The following is a 22000-nucleotide window of genomic DNA, read 5'->3' as shown; positions in this document are numbered from 1 at the left end:
CGTGTGCTGATCGGTGAGCAACTGTCGCGTAGAGATACGTAACACTTGTCGCAATAAAAAACGTTAAAACACTAGTACGATACTCCCTCCATCTCTAAATCAAATATTTGACGCTATTGACTTTTTAAAACACGTTTGACTGTTCGTCTTATTCAAAAAATTTAAGTAATTATTAATTTTTTTTCATATCATTTGATTTATTGTTAAATATTGCCAGCTCTCGTTTGTTGTCAACTTGGCACTATCATTCATCAATTTTGTAATAGGGCCCGTGCACACCTATCTGACAACCATTCAATATTTTGGGCTGTTCAAATTGTAGCCAAAATAAACCTTATCAAATTTTGATAATTTAATAATATTATTAAAATTTTAGTAGGATTTCTTATGTACTAAAGTTTGGCAAAAACTCTACCAAAAAAATGATATGATTTGAAATGACATCAATATGAACAAGCCATTCAACATATTTTTTTTTCATAAAAACTAATCTAAAATAAAACATGATGTTTTTTTAATATACATTGTACTAGTAAATGTCATATTTCATCAATAGATCGTTCTTTTATGGGACAGTGGGAATAGGAGCAGCCTAACCACCAACCGACGTCCCACCACATGTTGGAATGCATATGACAGTTGATCACAGTCTGACCGCCGGAGATGTACGTACGGCGGCAGACAATGTTGCGTGGGGGTCGGCCACTCGGCTGGACATATCCGCGCCGTCGATCGATCGTGTACGTACGGCGTCCCACTACTCACCGCGCATAGTACTGTACACGTACGACGTATACTACTCCTACCTAAGACCGGTCGAACTAATCGGCAAAATACGACGGCGGCGCCGCACGCACGCGCGCGAGCCTTTGACAACGCGGGACGGGACGGGACGTACACGTTCGTCGATCGATCGATCACCCACACGCCACCACACGTCCACGTACGTTGTTGAAGTTATGATCCAAATTTATTTGCACTTAACAAAGGCCAGCTCCACGCTAAAATCTCGTGTTTTTATGATTGATCTATTATTATTTATCGTTTGTTTGTCTATCATTTCCTAACATACGTATAACTGGGCCAACACGCTCGGGAAGAACGCTCGCGCGCGCCAGGGAGACGACGAGAAAATTGGAGACCGGTATGTGTGACAGCGAGACGCCTTGCCCCCGCGGGCGTACCCGTACGTATACGGAGTACGTTCGTACGCGCGACCGCGACCAACGATGCGCCGCGACTCGCGGGACCGATCGAGCGGACCACTACCCGTACGTCCTGCGCCTGCGTGCGTCCGCGGCTCGGCGGCTGGCTGAGCTGCGTGGATCGCTGTAGCGATCGATCGATCGATCGCCCAGGTGAGGTGGTGGGAACGCACGCGCTCGAGCTCGGCAAGATGTGGTAGTATCAGCGACCGCGGAATTTTCGTTTTCGCTATTCCCAAGTGGGTTCTTCCGGTCGGATGGGCGGGCGGGTGACGCGCCACATCACCCACAGCAAGTATAATAGAAGTACTTTGTAGTGAGGATAATTCTATCATACACTTATACGAAGAGTGTGAGCTCTTATGTAAAACTAGCTTAATACATGTTACAAGACAAATATATTAAAATTAAAGCTAATCCTATAATTAATTTATTATATATATATGTTGGTTTTAAAATATGCAAATAGCTGGTAGTGAGCTCTTAAACTTGCTCTCAGCCGCGTTCGTCAGCAACTTTGTTTATTCCTCTATTCTCCTGCGAACGACACCCAGACTGTTCCTATTGAACAACAAGCTGACATTTTTGAACGAACAGATAAACATAACAGGCACATGCACGTGCTTAATTTTGTTTGCTGTGTACGAGTAGTATCTATAGCATGGATCGACCAAGCACGAGCACATGAGGTGGGGGTGCGAGGTGCAGCTCACCTGGCATGGGTGCCGGATTGCTTTTGACCATAAACTGATAACAAGCTGCATGTGATCTGATCTGTGTTTTTTCTTTATGCTTTACTTACTCCGTGTTCTGTGTGGATTTTGCTGGTCAGTACGTTCGCGCTAGTATATACTTATATCGACAATCAGTTGGTTAATCTAATAATCTCTCGGACTTTGTATCCAACCGTCTGAATTTTGGACCCTTGTCGGTCACATTGTATTTGTATATTCAGAGTAAGCATCGGGCACCTCTCAACCATAAGTACGCGGATAGAGAATAGAGTAGAGTACAAAACTGATGACCAGGTACGCGTTATACGCTACTCCTAACTAAGCTAATCGAGTGGCCGGTGTTGTGCCTTTAACCACTTTGCACGTCAAAATCACAGAGACTCCATCACTGATCAGCTAAAACTGCACTCAAAGACCACATCACAGTCTCTGTCTCCTCGCCCTACGGCGCCGGCGAGCGAGCCAAACCGAGCGCCACGCCATCGATCGGTTTTCAGAAGTAACTCGGTCCCAATTACTCCCCGTGAGCAACACGAATTAACCACGTGATGTTTAACGCGCGATTAAGCAAAGGAATTAGCCTGCTCATTAACAACAACTTGGTTCTGGAGTCCATCCTCTCGGTCTTTAGCTGGCGTTACCGCTTGTAGGGATTTCTCGAGAGTGTAGCGTAGCTTTGTCTTTTCCTACTGTTTGTAGTTGTGTTTAGCCGCTGTAGTTTTTTTTTTAGTTTCAATTTTTGTTTTGCTTTTTCTCCTTTCTCTTGACATAGGCCAATCTAACTGATTATGTTGTGTAACAAAACTATCTTTATTCTAATGTATCGACGTGTAATTATTTTACGTGAAAAATTGCTGATTAATAGCGGATTCGCGTGAGACGTGCCCGGTGGGGGCCCACGTGGAAGCGGACGTGGACGCTGGACCCGGTCCTGGCTGCTTCCGCGTTGCTGCTGCACACGTCCGCGTACACGCGGGAAAACGAACGTTAAGCAGTTAGCTCCAATCCTCCCAACCATTTTAACCGACTTCTCCTTCCACGCTAGCTAGCTCAAACCACCACACGAGGCGGCCTCTGATCTCTATATTTGTTTAGAAATATTAGGAGAGAAGTAAAAAAAAAATCGGAGGAGGAGGAGCTTAGAGAGGGAAGTCAAAGACTCTCTCCTTCTCGTCACCTTCTTCTTCCTCCCCACGCCGCGCTCTCCTCCCCTCTTAAACCACTAGCGCCGCCTCCGCGCTCTCTCCTGCCTCCTCTCCTCGCCTCTCCTCACCCTGTGGGTTGGTCGGCGTGTAGCTGCTTGCTTTGCTCTCACTGCCGGGGCTCGATCTGCTTGCTCTGCAGGTGATTCTTGCGTTCTTGTTGTCTGTGTGTGTGGAGTTCTTTCTTTTTCTTTTATTTTTCTGGTTTGGATTGGTTGGTGGTTGGTTTGGTTCCTAATTTGGGGGCGTTTGAGTGAGGATGACCAAGAACTCGTTAGGCTTTTACATTTGTTTCTATGTGGAGGAGTATGTTGCTGGGTTCCTCGCTCTCTATTTGCTTGAAATTGGGGATCGATTGCGCCTTTGCGGGAGCGACCTCCTCCCGTTCTACGAAATCGAGTTCCATGGATGTGATGCTTGGTTTAGGTCAGCGGGAAGTAGAAAGGGGATACCTTTTCTTGTGTTTGTGATGCATCATCTCATTTTGATGCATGCAAGATTTGGTTTCTGTAGCTGCCAATCCGATTTTTGTTAGGTAAAGCTATGAGGCAAATCCTGGCTTGAAGGAAATGCTAGTTACTCATCGGCGTATGGGAATATGCAGCTTGTTGCTTTCTTGTACTACAAAAGTATAAATAGTTACTCAACTGCTGTGCAATTGCGGAATTAGTTATAGATAGTTAGTATTACTGAAAATTAACAGGCTTTTGCTCTATATCTGAATCGAAATTCATTTCCAACGGGTTTGGTTGCTGCAAAATTTCCACTCGTCAACGGGGATAGTTGGTCCGTTGGGTCTATCAGGCGCTATTCCTTTCAGAAAGACAGGATTAAGGTTGCTTGTGGCAACCGACGTTTCATTTTCTTCAAATTGCTCAGCAAATGGGGTGGATGACTTCTGCCTTGACTTGGTTTTAAGTCTCTTTACATCTTCTTTCTTTGGTGGTTTCACATTTTTATTTCTTTCCATCGTACTAAATGTAGACTTTTTGATAGTAACTTGAGCCATTAATCAAACAAGCAAAGATGTGGTTTCAGTGCAGTTGGTGGTTATCGATGCGCAAATTGTTGTTTAAACAATAACAACTGGCATGTGGGGTCATTAACTTGCTAAGAGTCCTGTACACCTCATTTTACGTTAGTTTATTGTTGCAATATGAATTTACAGTTGTTCTGATGGCTATTTACCTTTGCTCTGCAGAAATTCTTTCCAATTCATTGCTTCTTGTGGCCTGTGGGCACCTCTACAATTTGATTTCAGATGGATTGCTGCTTTATGTTCAGAAAAAAACAACCTGTTGAAGGTGATGATGGTGAGCAGCGTTTGTATATTAGCACGCTTCTTACCTGTATTGTTCAAAACAATTCATCATTCTTACATGCTTGAGTTTGTTGTTTTGTTGTTCCAGGTGAACATAGAGTGAAGATATTTTCTTACAGTGAGTTGAGAAAGGCTACCCATGATTTTAGTGGGGCAAATAAGATTGGAGAGGGTGGCTTTGGCTCTGTGTTCAGGGTAAATATGTCTTACATTTTGTTCACCCTATCAGTGTCTCATGCCCATAGTGTCAAAACAAATCATCTTACATTTCATTTTGTTAATCAGGGAGTGCTTAGAGATGGGACAACCGTTGCCGTAAAGGTGCTGTCTGCTACTTCAAGACAAGGCGTCCGAGAGTTCTTGACTGAACTTACAGCAATTTCTGACATCAAGCATGAAAACCTCGTCACACTTATTGGTTGCTGTGCTGAAGGATCTCATAGGATCCTTGTTTACAATTATCTTGAGAACAACAGTCTTGCGCAGACATTGCTAGGTAACACATTATTCTTTTAAAAAAAGAAAGTAGTAACACATTATTTTGCCGAACTTGTCCTTTACCAACTCCTTCCTTCGCTGCCATACTTAGAAATGTTCTGGCTGTGATATTACAGGATACAAATGTTCTGGCTGTGATATTACAGGATCTAGGGGTAGCAACATCCGGTTCGATTGGAGGACCCGTGTAAAAATTGCTGTGGGTGTTGCTCGTGGAATTGCATTTTTACATGAGGAAATTCGCCCTCCGATTATCCACCGTGACATAAAGGCGAGCAACATTCTTCTTGACAAGGACCTCACCCCAAAAATTTCTGATTTCGGATTGGCAAGGCTCCTTCCACCCAACGCAACTCATGTGAGCACCCGAGTTGCAGGCACATTGTAAGCATAACTAAATCCAAATTTATTTACTCGGTTTACATCGGAAAGTTCTTTCGTTCTGACTTGAAATTCACTTCTGTTCAGAGGATACCTGGCACCTGAATACGCTATCCGAGGCCAGGTGACAAAGAAATCCGACATCTATAGCTTCGGTGTTCTTCTACTGGAAATCGTTAGCGGCAGATGCAACACCAACACAAGATTGCCTTATGAAGATCAATTTCTTCTCGAAAGGGTAAGTTCCCATCATCAAACTGTAAACAACAAAATGAACTCAGTTTTTTTCTTCTCATATAATCAACTAAATTAGAAACTTACCACCAAATCCACCATACAAAGAAACATTACTGAATGCGAGAAAACCTGCAGACATGGGTACGCTACGAGCAAGAACGCCTGGCTGAGATCATCGATGCTGACCTGGGGAATGACCTGGACGTCGACGAGGCATGCCGGTTCCTGAAGATTGGCCTGCTATGCACACAGGATGCAATGGCGCGCCGCCCCAACATGAGCACCGTCGTCAGGATGCTCAGCGGGGAGAAGCACTTCTCGGTGCACCGGATCACCAGGCCGGCCATGATCACCGACTTCGCCGACCTCAAGGTCAGCAGCAGCCAGCAGAAGGAGAACGAGACAACACGGTCATCCAACATGAGATCGTTCAGCACCACTGATGAGACGGAGCCTTTCTCATCGTCAGAGACGCCGACGCAGACGTCTATCTGAAAAAAAAAAACAAAAAGAAGAACTGGAAATGTGGAGACAGGACTAGTGTTTTTTTTGTGTTTGTATATTATTGCTCCGAAAGGGGATAGGATTACGTTCAATTTTTTTTTCTCTTTTTGGAGAGAGTTTCGTGTTTGTTTGATTTTTGTGACGAGGAGATGTTTAAGATAGGCAGCGTATTGCTTCTCGATCTGGGTGTAAATATCTCGAAATGAAGATGTTCAAAGCCTCAAAGATAAGCTCTGCACGATTCACATCTCTGAGTTGTCATCAGTCTATCACATTGCAAATGTTTCTCTGCAACGAACTAACAAACCACTTGGCCAAATCATACACAAAAATTGTCTGAACTCAAATATATTTCAGAAATGAGATCTTAGCTCGAAGCTGTACGTATGCCATGGCGTCTGCAGCTCATCATGCTGATCTGTCAGTAGGAAGAAAATGTCCAAAGGGTGGCAACATCACACACACAATTGCATTACAGGGATGGTCAAGTGGCTCCAAGTCTCTACGGACACTGACGTTTTGGACAAGTTTGGAACGGATCAAAAAGCTCCGAAATCCTGGAAAAGATATCTGAACCCTGAAGTTTGTTAGGCCATGTACGTGGCCATCATCCGTCTCTGTGCGTATGACGTATTCAGAAAAAAAAACTGCCCGGCCTGAATATGTCAAATATGCTTTCTGGATCGTACTCTACCACCGTTTGCTTCGTCAACTCTTTAAAGTGAGATTTCAACAAAGCACAAGTCAGATAATATGTAGGAGTATTCATAACCCATTCACATTTATTTACATGGACATGGACATGTTTTTAGAGAGAGTTGCAGTTCAATGTCTGTCGCTTGCAAGTGGGCCCTAATAGCCAAAAGTGTTCGATGATGAGATTAAAACCATCCGTGAAGTAAACGAAGTAGAAAAAATTGGAGCCGAAGAATCACGAAAAAAAAGGATAGAAAAGGTCCCGGGTCAAACTGTTACACTGATAAACTTGGTCATGCCACTGACTTATAGAAGTACACAGAACCTGAAAATTGTACATATTGCCAGAAATCACTTTCAGAGAGTGTACTGGTAAGGTAGCAAAAGCAGCTTTTTACCGCCAATTGTACCACTCTGAAATTTCTAATAACAAGGAAAGCTGAGCATTGGAAACATCTGACAGTGCACAATTATAAGGTGGGTTCATCAAACCACCGACATTTGCACAGTGCAGACATGAATCAGGGGAAGATGGTAGAAATGGGATTGAACTCAGAACAACAGATATTGCATGGTGCAGACATGAATCAGGAAAGAGAGAAATGTGATTGAACTCAGGACAATAAAACAGGCACACTTTCCAGCAAGGATGATGAATAAAGAATACTGCATAAATTTCATAATGGACAAGAAGAACAAATTTTGAACGAGTTAAAAGAAGTTCCAGGTAAACTGAACTGAATGCTCTATGCTCTCTCCCAAACATTTCATTGAGAGCTCCACGAAAAGGGGGGTGTCATTTTTCTGAATTACAGGTCATTATAGGGGGTAGCTAAGCAGCAGCAAGAAATGGGTGGGTTGCTAAACAAGAGGCATATACGGATTATACCGAAAGAAATGTAATTCAGCACCCCATTATTGCGCAGTTATAAACGAATACACCAGCACGCTCCTTCACCGAGAGCACTTCCCAGTCAGCACCACCATTCCCATCTTCAGGGCACCAAGAATGCAGCAATATTACTTCACCACGGGGTACTCTATGGCCACCAATAACAAGCAATCTATCACCACATGCCTTGAAAGCTAGGCCCCAACCATTGGAAGAGTCAGCTCTGACTGGCAATGGCTTCACTATGTTCCAGGTGTTATTTCCTTTGTCGTACTTCTTTACCACATTTGTTGCCTGATCAGCTGCATAAAGCTGATTATTCACAACAGCAACTAGGGGAGGAGATTGAGAGGCACTAGTCCCTCCAGGGTACATATCATGTATTCTTCTCCATGTCCTTGTTTCAAGATTGTATTCCTCTCCACAAGTCAAAGAATCCCTCTGACTTGACACACCCCCAATGACATAAAACTTTCCATCCATGAAGAAACCGGATGAGAGCCTCCTCGGCAAGTTCATGTCTGGCAAAGTCTCCCAATGACCAGTCTCTGAATTGTACAGCTCGGCAGATTTCAGCACCTGTCCATTCTTATCACACCCACCAGCAACAATAGCAATCTCACCAAAGCTTCCTGAGGCAAAGAGGCAGCGAGGCAGGTTCATTGGAGTGCATCGGGACCAACCACGGGCCAGTAAATTGTACATCCAAATAGCAAGACCTGTATATTCACGGCCAAACACAAGCAGTTGTGTCCCGACGGCAAGCGATTCCTTGTCTGCACAAGAGAAGCACTCGTCGCATGGCATTCTTGGGAGCCTCATCCATCGCTTGCGTGAAGGATCAAATGCTTCCCAGGGCATCAAGCTACACGCTAGATACACCCAGTGTTCAACAATGCCATATTTTCTTCTCAGTCTGTACAGATACCCGCTGTTGATTAACAAATTGAACTTCTTATTCAAACAAGAAAGCGATGGGTAGTCTGATCTGCTCGCCCAAGCAAGGCAGTCCTGAGCCAGGTCGTCGTGAAGGCCAGGAAAGAAGCAATCATTTGATCCACTGGCACTTGAGTCACCTTTTGATTGAGTCTTGACAACAGGTTTCTGCAACTTAAGCTCCAGTTCTTTACTATCCAAATCAGCATACAGCACATCCAAATCTAATTCTGAATCATCACAGCAGTCAAGAAGTTGGTTCTTCCCATCTGAATGCTTCCTTGAATCCCTAGAGAAGTACTCATTCCTGACCAAAAGAAAGTAGGCTAATGTGTACTTCTGCCAGGAATTATCCTGCTGATTAAACAGCCTAAAGAGGTGCAGAACCACAGAACCAGGAACAGCAACAAGGCTTTTGCAGTCACAATCTTGTAAATCTTCCATCTTTTTTGTTAACTGTGGAATGAGCCCGAGTACACAAAGGTTGGACAGATCACAGATCACATCTGGAAAATATTTTGAGATAAATAGCAAAATGAGCACAGCGTATTTGAAATGCACTAAATTTCTGGATCAAGAACAGAGCAAACAATATACATAATTTTAGCTCAGATACCACTACAGAGTTAAACAATGGACTCATCTAGGCATGTTCGTCTTAATAGGTACATTTATTTCACTAAAAAAAATCTTCAGAGTTGATTTGATGGAAAAATATATATTTCCCCCAGCTTTGGCGTATTCAGAATCAAGTAAACAACTAAAATTTTGTACCACTAAGACCAACGATTCCAAATCTTCCGTTAGTAATCATATGCAATCATTTTTTTATTGTTGATACCAACAAAAAATATTTGCCTACATGGCTGATTCTGCTAGCCTGGGCATCCAAACTGGTTTCTGCTTCTTAGCCAACTTGATCCAAAAAAGCATTTGCCTCAAGAAACAAATTATATCCAAAACATTTCTACCATCAAGTTTCATCTAAAACAGAGGAATAATTAAACTTTGTACCAAAGCACCGGCTAGTACATTACTACTATCATCTGCTAGTTCTAGATTTGGATTCAACACAAGAAAAAAATAACCTCTAAGGTGGCTATCTGACCTGACCAATTCACACGGAAGACGACAACTAATTATCTATCCTAACAAAAAGGAAAATCCAGCAAAACAGAAAATAACCCCAAGATTTGCAGAATGCAAGCAAAAAAACCTCTCTATTCTCACCCAAAAAAAAAGAAACATCCGCAAGCAAAAGAAACGGCCACATCTGGTTGCTGCTCTCCATGACACAAAGCTCTCCAAAAATCTCGCATTTTTCTCGCTCTGAACCAAACAGAAAAAAAAATGCAGACGTTTTCCCCAACTAATTCACCAACCACTAACTCACAACAAAACAGAATTAACTTTCCTCTAAATCTACGAGCCACGACTTCAGCTCAAGCACTCACCAAACAAAAAGAGAGAAAAAAAAACAGAAAGACCTTCGCAACCAAACACGAGAGAATTGAGCCACATCCTGACCTCACCGAGGCGCGCCGCCGGCGAGATCCCGGCCGCCACCGCCCGCGCGAGCGCCGGCCGCCTCCATTCCCCCCGGCGCCACCCCAGCCACGACGAGCGGCTCCAAGAAAACCTGCGCGTTGGCGCACGGGCCACAAGGAAGCAAGAGAGGAGAGCGGTTACGCGGGTTTCTCGTGGGACAACGCGCCGCGCGCCGGGGAGGAGAGAGAGAGTGGGGGGGAGCTCACCGGAGACGGCCGGATCTCGTCGGCGGGGAGGGGGTCGCCGGAGCTAGCGGTCGGTCGCCGACGAGCGGGGCCCACGGGGGGGAGCGTGGGGCGGTGGGGACCACCGTCAGTGAGACGGGGAGGGCATGGAGAGCAAGTTTTGGAGGGCTAGGGGGAAAGCCGTATATATATATGTGCCCCCCACCCCATGTGCTTAAGCCCACACAAGGGCTCAAGTGCCAAATGGATTAATTGCAAAGCTTTGCTTTTTTTTTTCCCTTTTCTTTTCCCTTTCTTTATTATTACAGTATTATTTTTTCTTGCCTTCTCTTTCATCACACCACACAAACAATGCTTCTTTTTTTACCACCTCGGTAAACATGCTTGATCCTACTGTTATCTCGAAACCACCCCCACTAATTAAAAAATTCCACTCTTCCTATTGGCGGCATTCTTCTGCCTTGGAGTACAATTTGCAGTACTGATATACTAGTAGTACAAATTTCTGTGTAATTTTCACTAGTACTAGTTTTGACATCTGAAGTAAAATCAACATGTCTACTTTTTTTTCTTGTAAAATCAATGAAGAATCTTTGAGTGAATGCAGGATGAGGATGAACTGATATATATAATACAAGTACTAATTTCTGTGTAATTTTCACTAGTTTTTAAATCTGAAGTAAAATCAACATGTCTCTTTTTTTTTTGTAAAATCCAAGACAAAATGGAAAATCTTTGAGTGAATGCAGGATGAGGACGAGGACACACGACCATGCATGCGCACAAGCACAGCTGCTGAACATGTTGCAGGAGGCTGGCTGTACTTTGCTCTTCTTTTCCTGCCTCTCAACTCTTTTTTTTTTCTTCTTGTTATAATGGAATGTTTTTTTTTCACAGTGTACTTTCCTTTCTTCTCTTGGATTCAGGGCAGCGAGGTTGGAATGGAAAAGAATCTCTAGAGAGAGAGAGAGAATGAAAGAGAGAGAGAGAGAGAGAGGTGGTGACCGAAAGCCACCACTTGGTGTAGGCCATGCACGACCAAATTAATTTACGCACGTTGAAACGGCAGACAGATGAAAAGGACGCCGCATTATCCTGTGATTATTTATTCGTGATTTTCTGCTTTATATTAAGAGGGAAATGGGATTACTGTTATGTAGTACTCCCACCGTCCCAAAAATATAAAAATATAGTATTATCGGAAGAGATATTTAATGTTTGCTCAGATTCGTAGTTTTTATATTTTCGGATGGAAAATTTATACCACCTAATAGAATATAAAAATAAAAAACAATGCATTATCCCTCAATTATTTCTAGTGCCTGATATGAGAGAGGTTGATCCAAACAAAAGGCAATAATATAGTGAATTATTTACGCAAAATTAAGAGGACGGTGCATGATCAGAGATGGATTGGAACTGCACGGGCATACAGTACCTGGAGTTTATGCCAAAAAAATGTATAGTAGAGCATTTTATTTTATTATTACCTGTAGTGAGAGAAACTATAGACTCATTAGTAGGAAAACATTACTTTATTAACCGAGAGATCTGTATTTTATTCCACCTACATTTGTTTAATCTGGTGCCAGGCTGTCCGGTGTGGATAAGGACGGCTGTCTTCTCAACCGGGTAAAGTTACCGCCCCGGTAAACGTGAAAGTTACGCACTAATCGCGCTCGCTAATGGCTGGTCAAGCACCCATCGATTAGCTTCCAAGTGGCCAATTCCCTTTTTTTTTTTACTGAACAGTCACACGTTTGACCCCGACTGCGGAAAAAGTTACCGCACCAGCGTTTGACCCTCCGGCTTTTCTGAAACTTTTTTTTTGGGGGGGGGGGGGGGGGGTTGAGCTAGTGCAGTTAGGTGATGTCAGCAATGAACCGATGAGATAAAAAGGAGAAGAGAAAAAAAAGAGAAAAGTTTGATCTGTTATTATTATTACTACGTTTACATCCGTATACCCGGATCGCTCGTGCCAACGTACGCAAAAAGAAAGTCAGAGATCGTACTTCAGGTAACGGACAAAACTCCTGGGAAACAAACTGTACGTTGTGAATGAATGTGACTTTTATTACTAGTAGGATATCAATGAGCATTTGCCTCAATTTTTGTGAAGCTTTCTTCCAAAATTCGTTCAGCAACCAACACCGTTCACATATATAGCCAGAAATACTTAGGCTGTGTTTAGTTTCCCCCCGTTCTCAACTTTCTATCACATAAAAAACTTTTCTACACACATAAATTTCCAACTTTCTTTAAACTTCTAATTTTTTTCAGAAACTAAACACACCCTTAGGGTCTTTAAGTTTTGTAGGAATTTTCACACATAAAAATAGAAAAAAAAAAGGGGAATAAACCCACATTCCTTTTACTTTTCCTAAACCCACATTCCTATAAACCGAAAGACACTCATAAGAAAAAAAATCCTTAAAAATTTAAATTCTTTAGGTTTTCTTCAAACCAAACAAACCCTTAAATCAGACAACGAAATGCCTGGCTAAGAGAACAGGACACGATAACACGAATGGATCAAAGAACTATCATGGATGATGGAATATGGTTGTAGCAAGGCGAGAAGCAAGCACGACGAGATGGCCCAAGAAGAAGAATGGTACGTACTCCTCCGCTGGCGTGGAGTAGTAGTAGGCGAGTATAACGCTAGCTGTTGCATGGAAATGTGCAGATCTAGTTGCCACATCCGGGAGGCCGCCTAGCCTAGCTTAGCCCGGCCGGGGAGGCCCCACCCAAACAAACAGGGTGGCACATTGCCCCCTGTAGCCTGCACTGCAACAAACACACATCAACAACAACACCACACACACTCGCACAACACTCTCTCACCTGCAACAACAAAGAAGAAAAGAAAAGCTTTCTGTTTCTGTTCCATAGATGCACACGCCACACAGTAGCAGTATATAAATGTGTACACGTATAGCTGTGTATATTTGGCAATGCCAGGGAGTAGCTTTACGATTCGGTTGAGGCTCATCAGCTGCAGCTGCAGCTGCTGTTGCTGCTGGCAGAGTGACTTGATTGCGTGCTGCCGTGCTACGTATACTACTGTATCCGTGGTAGATATAGACCATGTTTAGTTCCTACACAAAAATTTTACACCATGTCATATCAAACGTTTGAACATCTGTATAAAGTATTAAATATGAGCTAATAAATAAATAATTATACAGATTACGACTAATTTGCGAGATGAATATTTTAAACCTAGTTGCTCCATGATTCGATAATGTGGTGCTACAGTAAACATTTGCTAATGACGGATTAATTATGTTTAATAAATTTGTATCATTGTATCGTTGTTTACTGATAGATTTTATAATTCGTTTTTTATTAGTGTCTGAACACCTCATATGACACCTTATATAATACTCGATATGACACACCAAAACTTTATGCCTCTTGATCTAAACACCCCGATAGATAGATAGCTCGATACTATTACTACTAGAAAGGGAGGAGAATCATATGCTACAAGAGGGATGCACGAATACACTGCTACCATAATAAGGGTACTACTACGACTCCAGCAGCATGTGATGCGTCATTATGGAGATTCAAGGCGCCTGACATTGCATACTAGCGCACTTAATAACTGTGCGAATGGGGGTGAACCCTTGTACGTCACCGCCTCAAAAGCTAGAGAATTAGTAGTAGATCAAGTATTAACATGCGTAGAAGTAGAGCACATCGAGTTATGATGCGGATACACACTACAGTGGCATCTACCAGTCATCACAGTGTTTGTTGGTGTGACCTAAAGCTTTGGTTAATAACCAGAAACCGCAGAATGTCGCTACACATGCAGCAACCATTGATCGATCGCATTGATCAGTAGGGCCGTGCCGGCAGGAGGCAAGGGCACTAGTAGATCTATCCATCCATCTATCCCTATAGCTGCGCGAAGAACGCGCAGCGGTATTTATTAGTGCCGAAAATTAGGTGCCTAATTTATTAATCACTTTTTTCACTAACATAAGCACGGCATTAGGCTGCGATTAATTAAAACCCTTTTTATTTATTTTTAACCTCCTGCTTCTCCGTGCAGACGTGTTGATGGATGGGTACTAGGAGTACTAGTAGCTTGGTATGCAAAGGCAAAGGAGGAGCTTGCAGCTGCAGCAGCAGGAGAAGGGGGGATACTGTACTAGGGCAAATGGAGATGTGGATGCATGAGAAAACCTACTACCACAAGTGGAAAGAAGGGGAAGGGGGGAAACGGGAGGGGAGGGGGGGAATTGTTCCATCACATGATGCTCACATGCTGCATGCTCGCATGGTGGTGGTGTGGTGGTGGCGCTAACCAACCAACCCGCGGTCCTTCCCTCTTCTCAGACTCTCACTCACCCACGGCATTTTCTCGCTCTCCTCTCGGCTAATAGCAGGTACAATATAAGATTATTAGCTAGCTATAAACATATTTTAATGAGATAAAAGATGAGAGAGAAGCAGCAGGCCTAGCTGCAGCGCGGATTCCAAGACGCAATGTGTGTATGATATGTGTGACCGTATTAATAATATATTAAATAACTATTATATAAATTAGATATTAAATTAGCTATAATTAAATTGGAGCTAGCAGTGAGCTATAATATTAAAGTTGCTCTAATAAGAGCTTGGTGGTGTTGTTTGCCTTGATGGGTGGAGGTGGTGGTGGCGGTGACAGCGGTGCGGGGGAGCTGGGTGGTGGGGGCCCACGTCGCTCCGCCCTCTTCTCTTCTCGCCTCACTCCTACTGTTCCTGATAGATCCACCAACCGAGCTTTTGCCTCCTTTTCTTCCGTTGGGGGTGGCCCCCCTCCGCCATGTTTTGGACGCTTCCTCCTCCTCCCTTCCTTGCCTGTACTGTATACACACCCTGTCTTTTCTTTTCTAAGATTGAAAATTGTGTATTCACTAAAAAAAATATTTTTGTGATCACCCATGCTCGCTTCAGTTGAGATTTGATTGAATGACAAATAAATTGAAACAGTATGATTATTTAGCAAGGGAGGGAGTCATAGTTGGTAATATGACAAAAGGAGTCATAGTTGGTAATATAGCGCAGCAGTTATATTGGTGTTTTATAAGTGATATACTTTGTGGTAAACAAAAGATCAGGTGCATCCGTGCACAGCAGTATAATAGCACCGTCCAATAATATAGTAGTAGTATAGTAAGATGCCAAGGAATGGGATGGTGAAACACCGAACAGTAGCAGACAAACGAGCAAGGGTATCAATAAGAAATGTTTGACTAACAGCTCGGTAAAACAGTGCTGGTTTTCAGCGTGCCTGTGCACCAGTGCATATGTCGAGTGAGCGAGGCCATGAAAGGGCAGGATTTGACACGAGTTTGGGCTCTGTAGGGGGGGCAGACAACCAAAGTGGAAGCGATCCAAATTTTCGCTTAGATCGCGGCGAAGAAGCAAGAAAACCGGTGGCATCCTTTAACTCCAAGATTGTTGTAGGTGCGCGCGCCGGTGGCGGTGGCACCGGTGGTTCCACGTTAATCCACCCCATCTATCTATCTATCTATCCATCCATTCATCCATCATCCCCAATTCCCTCTCCTCGCACTCCCCCATGTGACCATCGCCAGTGGCAGGTCGCGCTTAATTATTCGCGGCCCCATCCTTCGAGCTCCAGGGTCCCCCCCTTCCCTCCCCTTTTCCCTCTCTTCTCCTCCAACCCTCTCTTTGCCTCACGATATCGATAGCGTTTCGCACGCAGCCGCGGTTTTCGCCACACAAACCAAAAGCCCCAGGTGCAACGCAGAAAAGTGTTATATTACATTGCAACTACACCTCTTCTCGAATCAATGGCCTGGGACTTGGGATGCTGCGTTAGTTAATCTGTATAATCTAAGGTTTTGATGCGTTGCCAGCAACTGAAACCGTTAAGAAAGCATGTCTTTCTTTTTTTCGCCTTTGGGTGGAGGATGGGTAGGAAGGGTACCTTTTGTGCTGGCCGCTATCGACCTGAGGAGACTTTATAAATTGGGGAGCTCATAAGAAAGCTTTTTTAGGCTCGTCCGCAGATACGCCTTAGATCTTCAAAGATCACAGCGAAGTATTATAATGCATCAACTGTAGAGTAAGATAGCAGGAAAAAATATTAGTAGTGGTATGATCATAGATAGGTAGCCCCTGATCTAGGGGCAAGATTCCATGTTTGGTCAGTACCATTAAGCAAGCCAACCAAAACCATCACTATTACACGTTTTTTACCGTTTGTTCGTTTCTGTACGATATCCAATAACTGCACAGAATAAGTACTACAGGATTGAGAACATGGCGGCACAATTTGTGGTAAAATACCAGGATAGCCTAAAATACACTTTTGCCCATACCTTGGTATCTTCCTGGAGAGTGGACACACCATGGAGCAAATGGAACTTAGGAGAGGCACCTGGGCTTAACAGTGCCACGTCTCCAACCCCACAGATCTACCAAGGCTACTACTACTACTACCAACATCATGCTCTAGCTGCTACATGCTTCTACTTTAAGTTGTCTTTAGGTAGTTACTTATAGTGCCACCTAAGTTTGTCAACCTAAGTGCAGACACTTTTAAAGCTTGACAGTTATCATAACTTCAGTTTAAACGCAAAGCAATGTGACAGAAAGAACCATTGGTTCAGGCTCTGCGATTTCGTGGGAGAGCATATGCATGGGCAAGTACCGCTGGTCACTGAAGTTTTCACCACCTGTGTCAGTTGATCAGCTTGGAGTGAATTTTTTCTCAGGTTTTTTTACATGTCATGTGCCGTTGGTACCTGGCCCTGTCGTTGCTGTCGGTGAGGGCTCGAAATCTGCTCCAAACCTGCAGCAGCAGATGCGCTAGAAAGCTACTACTACCACTGAATTCTTACTCACAGTTAAGTCCACTGCAGGTTCAGTTCTTCGGTCCCTTTGAAGGTGGCGGAGGCATTGCTCCCAGCATGGGCGCTTCGTTTGATGTTCGGAAAAGTGCTCGACCTGGCAAAGAAATGCTGAGTAACAGGTTTCTGAATATGGCAAGTTGGAGTATATCTGTACGAGGCACACATTACCAAATGTAAAGTAATTGCGTAATGGAACAGGGAATATCATAGCCACCTTTTTGGCCCATAGCATGGGCGTCAGACTCCTAGGATGCTCTTTCTCCACCACAGAGAGGCCACTGGCGTTGGCGTCACTTGCTTGCCTAAAATCATATTGAAATCACACAATATGATTTAAATAACTCCAACATCACCCAAAAAGCTCACATTGTTGTGTATTTCTGTTAGCAATCCAGAAAATGGTTTTGCACTTAAATGTCAGTATAAATACTGAACATACATACATGATATAGCTGTGCTCAATATTAAACCAAAGAAAAGGAAAATCTGGGGAAGAAAACTACTATGGATCATAAGCCCATGAACCTATGAATTCCAATGAAGGCCTTAGAAGATGCAATAATAATTAAGAAACCATAGTGGCATACTAATATCAAAACACTTGAACTTCAATGTTAGAAGTATCCAAGTCTGTTCTGAACATACCTTCATTTTGCATTGCCACTTGACTTAACAAGGTATGGTGTTTTGCTGAGAGCTTGAGCTCTCATCTTTTTTGCAGACATTGAAAGCGAGTGAGAGGATATCATTTCCTTGGTTTACATTCAGGCATCTTGTCTGCTGCATCTTACTTGGTGACAAATGCCTCCGTCTGTACCATATAAGAAAAAAGGACATAGGAGGTCAGGATAAGCACCATTTGATGCATCTGTTGCACCAGAGGTCAAATAAAAGTAGCATACAAACCGAACAAGCAGAAATTATCATGAAATAAGAAAAATATGGTATATCTAAACTCTACATATCCAGAGGTATGGAAAAAATGAGAGGCCATAAAAATTGGCTAAATCATTAGTGGCTCAAAGATGCAGTTCAGTACATCAGACTTATTCATTATATGCATGGGAGACCCAGGAGTGAGAAGGGTAAGACGGGGTGCTAACGAGAACTCACCAGTCACCACTTGATCAAATTCATCAGTTCTTTCTATGCAAATATATTATTGTTTGTGGTTGTGCCCCCCAATCTGAGCCCTCACTGAGCACTTCATACAGAACTGCAAAGCACCAGCCAAACCATTGCCAACTAGAACAACTTCATCTACAATCATATTCAGTTCAACATCTTCTGCCTTTTCATCTTTTATCAGGTCTTCAATGTTAGTTTCCTCTTTGATCACTGCTAACTTGTCATGTCCTTTGCTAGATGACCTGAAGGAAACCGTTACTGTGTTCATCCATAAAAACATCTCTTGCTTCTGGCGCGCATGTCTCTGAGAAAAGATAATAACACAGTCAATATCAATACAACCGAGATATTAGTGAAATCTAGCATGCTTATTCCAAATTCATTTAAATAAAACTTCAGGCAGGTTACCTTATTCGGAACTACCTGAGATCACAAACTTCATTTGTAGGCCCCACACAAACTCTCCCACCTCGGTTATTTTGTGTGGACCTCCTGCAGCTCTTGGTCTTTGCTGGCAGTAGCTAGTATTGCTACAGCAAGAGGACCAGAATCTGCAGTCTCTTCCTGCTTGCTCCAGTGATTTCTGCAGATCTTCGTAGTCTTCACCCAAGAACTAGTTTTCTTCAACTTCGGTTGTATTTTTCAATGCTTTGTATGCCTCTTCTGCCTTTTGCAAGGACTGCTGCATGGTAGACAGCTTTCTCTTTTCAGCATCAGTCTTCCTCCCTAGCAGATCACCTGCTCCCTATGCAGCAGCACTAAGTTCTGATTCGAGTTCATCAGATCAAGTATTTCCTTCTTCCTAAGGGATTTCTCTTTCCCTGGTTTTTCAACTGAAACATTTCATCAGGAGTATATGTCTGATATCATGTTCATTGCAGAAGTAAGGTTTCCTGCTCTTTTTCTTGGAGACAACGGCCTTCCAATCTTCTGCAGAGCTGGCAACATGAAAATCCAGGTAAAGCAACAACTGCAGAATTTTCAGGATTGCCCACAATACCAATGTTCACATGTAAGGTTTCTAGGGACAAAATTCAGTTACCTCTTCGATATTATTTTCTAAGTCATTATTGAAATTCCCAACTTCATCAAGTGCCGTTCCCTGATGAGTGAAGCAAACAGTTAAAATAAATATCAACATGTGATAAAGCAAATGAAGCATAAAAGCATGCTTAGTTTACCTCTTCTTCCACTGGATCATCATAAACACGAGAGTATAGGTTTCCTTGAGAATGGATCATCACTGAACATACAATCGACATGCAAATTAATAGTACAAAAAGTACAATCTAAGAAACATTTTGCAACAACACAGCTATGAGTATAGTGAGTTGCTTGTCATCATGCATTACTTCCTTATTCCGTTTTTCGTGGACTTGTAAGGTTGAGGGCTTATTCAGAACACAGGATAGGAAAAATGCAAGAACAGGAAAAACACAGGAATAGTATAGGATTACATACGGAAAACAGAGGATTGAAAACTAAGGAATTTGATGACATGAAGCATTCAGAATACAGGAATATATACAACACAGGAATTTTACAATCAAGTAACCTCATAGATTATAATCTAATTAAGCAATAGAATACTATTTTCTATCTAGTCACTACTCTCAAGTACTCTCTAGACAGGAAAGCCTTATCTTATCCCCTTCATTCATCAGTTCATTCACCGCATCATCTTTTTCCCCAATGTTCCAGAGGCATGGGGAGCAGCAAACAGACAAAATCAACAGGGATGGCGAGCTCGGAGGTTGGCGGAGCAAGCGAGGCGGCGGTCGGGTGACGAGCTCGCACGGGCGCGTGGCAGGAGTGAGCTGCTGCTGTGGCCACTCACAAGGTCGAGCAGCTGGCAACCTCGACTTGCTTCTTCCCCTTGTTCTTTTTAATTGGATTGCGTCTTATTCCTATCCTCCATAGTTCTTGCTCAGTTGCTTCGCTTGTGTTCGTAAAAGTTCTTGTTTATTGCTTGATTGCCTCGGTCTTACGCGAAGGAAAACAAAAATGAGGTCGGAGTGGTGTTATTTTTCCTGTGTTTTTCCTATGTAATCAGCAGCAAAGGAATCTTTCCTTAGATTTTCCTATGAATTGTTTGTGCCTTCCGAATGATAGGAAAGGGAAAATTCCCAATGAACAGTATTCCTCCAAAAATCCTTTGAAAAATACTGTAATCCGAAGAGGCCCTCACATCTTTGCTTCTGCTAACAGATCTCAATGTACTCAAGCTGTCAAGCATACCAGTTTGACAGAGTCTACAAAATTATTTTTGCTTAACTTACAAAAATGGTCAAGTAGGGAACAAATATGTACACATACAAAAACAATTACTACCAGTGATAACCGATGATCCCATTGGTCAGAATGCAGGTGTCATATCCAAATCTGTAAACTGATACCGAACAAAGCATTCACTAACTACACTGAACAATTAGTTGATCTAATACCATAGATATACCACATTCGAATCTGATGGGTATTCAAATGTTTCCAATAAAATTGGACCGATGAGTCCATTCCGTAAAGGTTCCCCCATTTCCCATTGGTAGCTTTCCCACTAAGGTCCCGATCAATCAGAAAAAGATCCAACACTAAACTACTGCTACGCATCACCAAACTCAACCGATCAGAAGTTCGGAACCTGAATAAACCCTAATCCTAGCTGAGCACTCGAGGTATGGAACTCCTAGTCTCAAACTGATTCGGAATTAATGGGTAGACGGAAGAGGACCTCGCGTTACCTAGGGGAGGGAAGAGGCAATGCGTATCCGAACGCCGAGGAGGAGGACGCGAGAACCCGCAGAAGGAGAGATCGTCGGCGCCGCCGGCCACCGGCCGCAGCGGCGCCGCCCCGGACGAGCGAGGGAGGAAGGAAGTGAGGCGGAGAGCACGACGGCGAGGGCAATTTTGTAATAAGCGCGTTTTGGGCTTTTACCAGGTAAGCGTTAGCTGTGGGCCTTTAGCGAGGAGGAGAGCTACGGCCCAATATGCTCAAGTCGACACGTGGCTCGCGCTCGCGTGTTCCACGGTGGTGTTGGGCTTCCCTGCCTTTGAATGGTCTCCAAGCCCACTACGAATATTTACTTTATATACGTACCTTTTTGTTTTTATCTTTTGGATGGAAAAAAATATTGTCCATCCCACTAGCTCTTTTTTGGAAAAACAAATGTCATCTGCAAGGTTTGAGACTTTCAGCCTTTCAGGGGACAAGCTATAATTTATGGCACCACATTTTCAAAAGAAAAAAAGTCAAATTATTCGTTTTTACATTGTAAATTATCTACATTTGCACACTAATTATTATTATGTAAATTTTAAAAGTTACACTGCAAATACATAGTATAATTTAATAAGTATATCATAAATTTTCTAATAAGCTATATAAGTGAATTATGATTAAAAGTAAAGTGATAGGAGAGGTATAAATATATACTGTACATAGAGACAACAATCACATAAGGAAAACTGTTATTGGAATCAATAAAAAAATGAGTGTCATATTTTTAGTAAGACTGTTTTTCAAATGTACTTACCTTCTTCAGGTTAGAAAGTCCAAATTCCCAATTGTGATTAGGACTTTGTTCATTAATTCATATAAAAATCCCAATTACATTTAGTCATTTACAGATGTCGTTGCCTGAATTTATTGTGATGACAA

General features: G+C 42.8%; 2 protein-coding genes and 2 long non-coding RNA genes across 10 annotated transcripts; 2 read left to right on the top strand and 2 right to left on the bottom strand.

The window, feature by feature from the left end:
* The first annotated feature begins 3031 nt into the window (after positions 1 to 3031).
* Positions 3032 to 6331, top strand: LOC127772234 (cold-responsive protein kinase 1-like). 2 transcript variants are annotated; one of them, XM_052298246.1, is made up of 7 exons: positions 3032 to 3283; positions 4343 to 4454; positions 4551 to 4657; positions 4748 to 4958; positions 5107 to 5344; positions 5429 to 5579; positions 5714 to 6331. In XM_052298246.1, exons 2-7 carry the CDS (start codon positions 4403 to 4405, stop codon positions 6071 to 6073), a joined length of 1119 nt encoding a protein of 372 aa, XP_052154206.1. In that variant the 5' UTR covers positions 3032 to 3283; positions 4343 to 4402; the 3' UTR covers positions 6074 to 6331. The 2 variants fall into 2 exon arrangements, with proteins under 2 accessions (XP_052154206.1, XP_052154205.1); XM_052298245.1 differs by having other exon boundaries at positions 3033 to 3283; positions 5077 to 5344.
* Positions 6332 to 7395: 1064 nt separating this feature from the next.
* LOC127771533 (F-box/kelch-repeat protein At5g60570-like) lies at positions 7396 to 10509 on the bottom strand. Its single transcript, XM_052297453.1, has 3 exons — positions 10361 to 10509; positions 10134 to 10245; positions 7396 to 9112 (listed from the first exon to the last, which is right to left on the bottom strand). Exon 3 carries the CDS (start codon positions 9048 to 9050, stop codon positions 7683 to 7685), a length of 1368 nt encoding a protein of 455 aa, XP_052153413.1. The 5' UTR covers positions 9051 to 9112; positions 10134 to 10245; positions 10361 to 10509; the 3' UTR covers positions 7396 to 7682.
* A 2231-nt stretch (positions 10510 to 12740) lies between these two features.
* LOC127771444 (uncharacterized) lies at positions 12741 to 21212 on the bottom strand. 6 transcript variants are annotated; one of them, XR_008017151.1, is made up of 11 exons: positions 21084 to 21212; positions 19527 to 19588; positions 19388 to 19447; positions 18754 to 19283; positions 18331 to 18649; positions 17863 to 18028; positions 17432 to 17519; positions 16684 to 17311; positions 16517 to 16592; positions 16290 to 16420; positions 12742 to 13437 (listed from the first exon to the last, which is right to left on the bottom strand). It is a non-coding gene; the product is annotated as an uncharacterized LOC127771444 (long non-coding RNA). The 6 variants fall into 6 exon arrangements; XR_008017150.1 differs by having other exon boundaries at positions 12741 to 13437; positions 16517 to 17311; positions 18754 to 19315; XR_008017149.1 differs by having other exon boundaries at positions 12741 to 13437; positions 16517 to 17311; positions 18769 to 19283.
* On the top strand, positions 18996 to 20139 carry LOC127771446 (uncharacterized). Its single transcript, XR_008017154.1, has 3 exons — positions 18996 to 19133; positions 19227 to 19303; positions 20047 to 20139. It is a non-coding gene; the product is annotated as an uncharacterized LOC127771446 (long non-coding RNA).
* Positions 21213 to 22000: the final 788 nt, after the last annotated feature.

This window comes from Oryza glaberrima, chromosome 4 (genome assembly GCF_000147395.1).
Source record: "Oryza glaberrima chromosome 4, OglaRS2, whole genome shotgun sequence".
Classification (NCBI taxonomy): Eukaryota; Viridiplantae; Streptophyta; class Magnoliopsida; order Poales; family Poaceae; genus Oryza; species Oryza glaberrima.
The sequence above is the reverse complement of the archived record's forward strand: the minus strand, read 5'-3'. Positions and strand labels throughout refer to the sequence as shown.

Excerpts from the sequence above, each read along its gene's own strand:
- LOC127772234 (XM_052298245.1), top strand. The coding sequence starts at position 4,403 with ATGGATTGCTGCTTTATGTTCAGAAAAAAACAACCTGTTGAAGGTGAT. Across the intron at positions 4,455-4,550 it reads ACCTGTTGAAGGTGATGATG|GTGAACATAGAGTGAAGATA; the intron begins GTGAGCAGCGTT and ends TTGTTGTTCCAG. Across the intron at positions 4,658-4,747 it reads GCTTTGGCTCTGTGTTCAGG|GGAGTGCTTAGAGATGGGAC; the intron begins GTAAATATGTCT and ends TTTGTTAATCAG.
- LOC127771533 (XM_052297453.1), bottom strand. The coding sequence starts at position 9,050 with ATGGAAGATTTACAAGATTGTGACTGCAAAAGCCTTGTTGCTGTTCCT.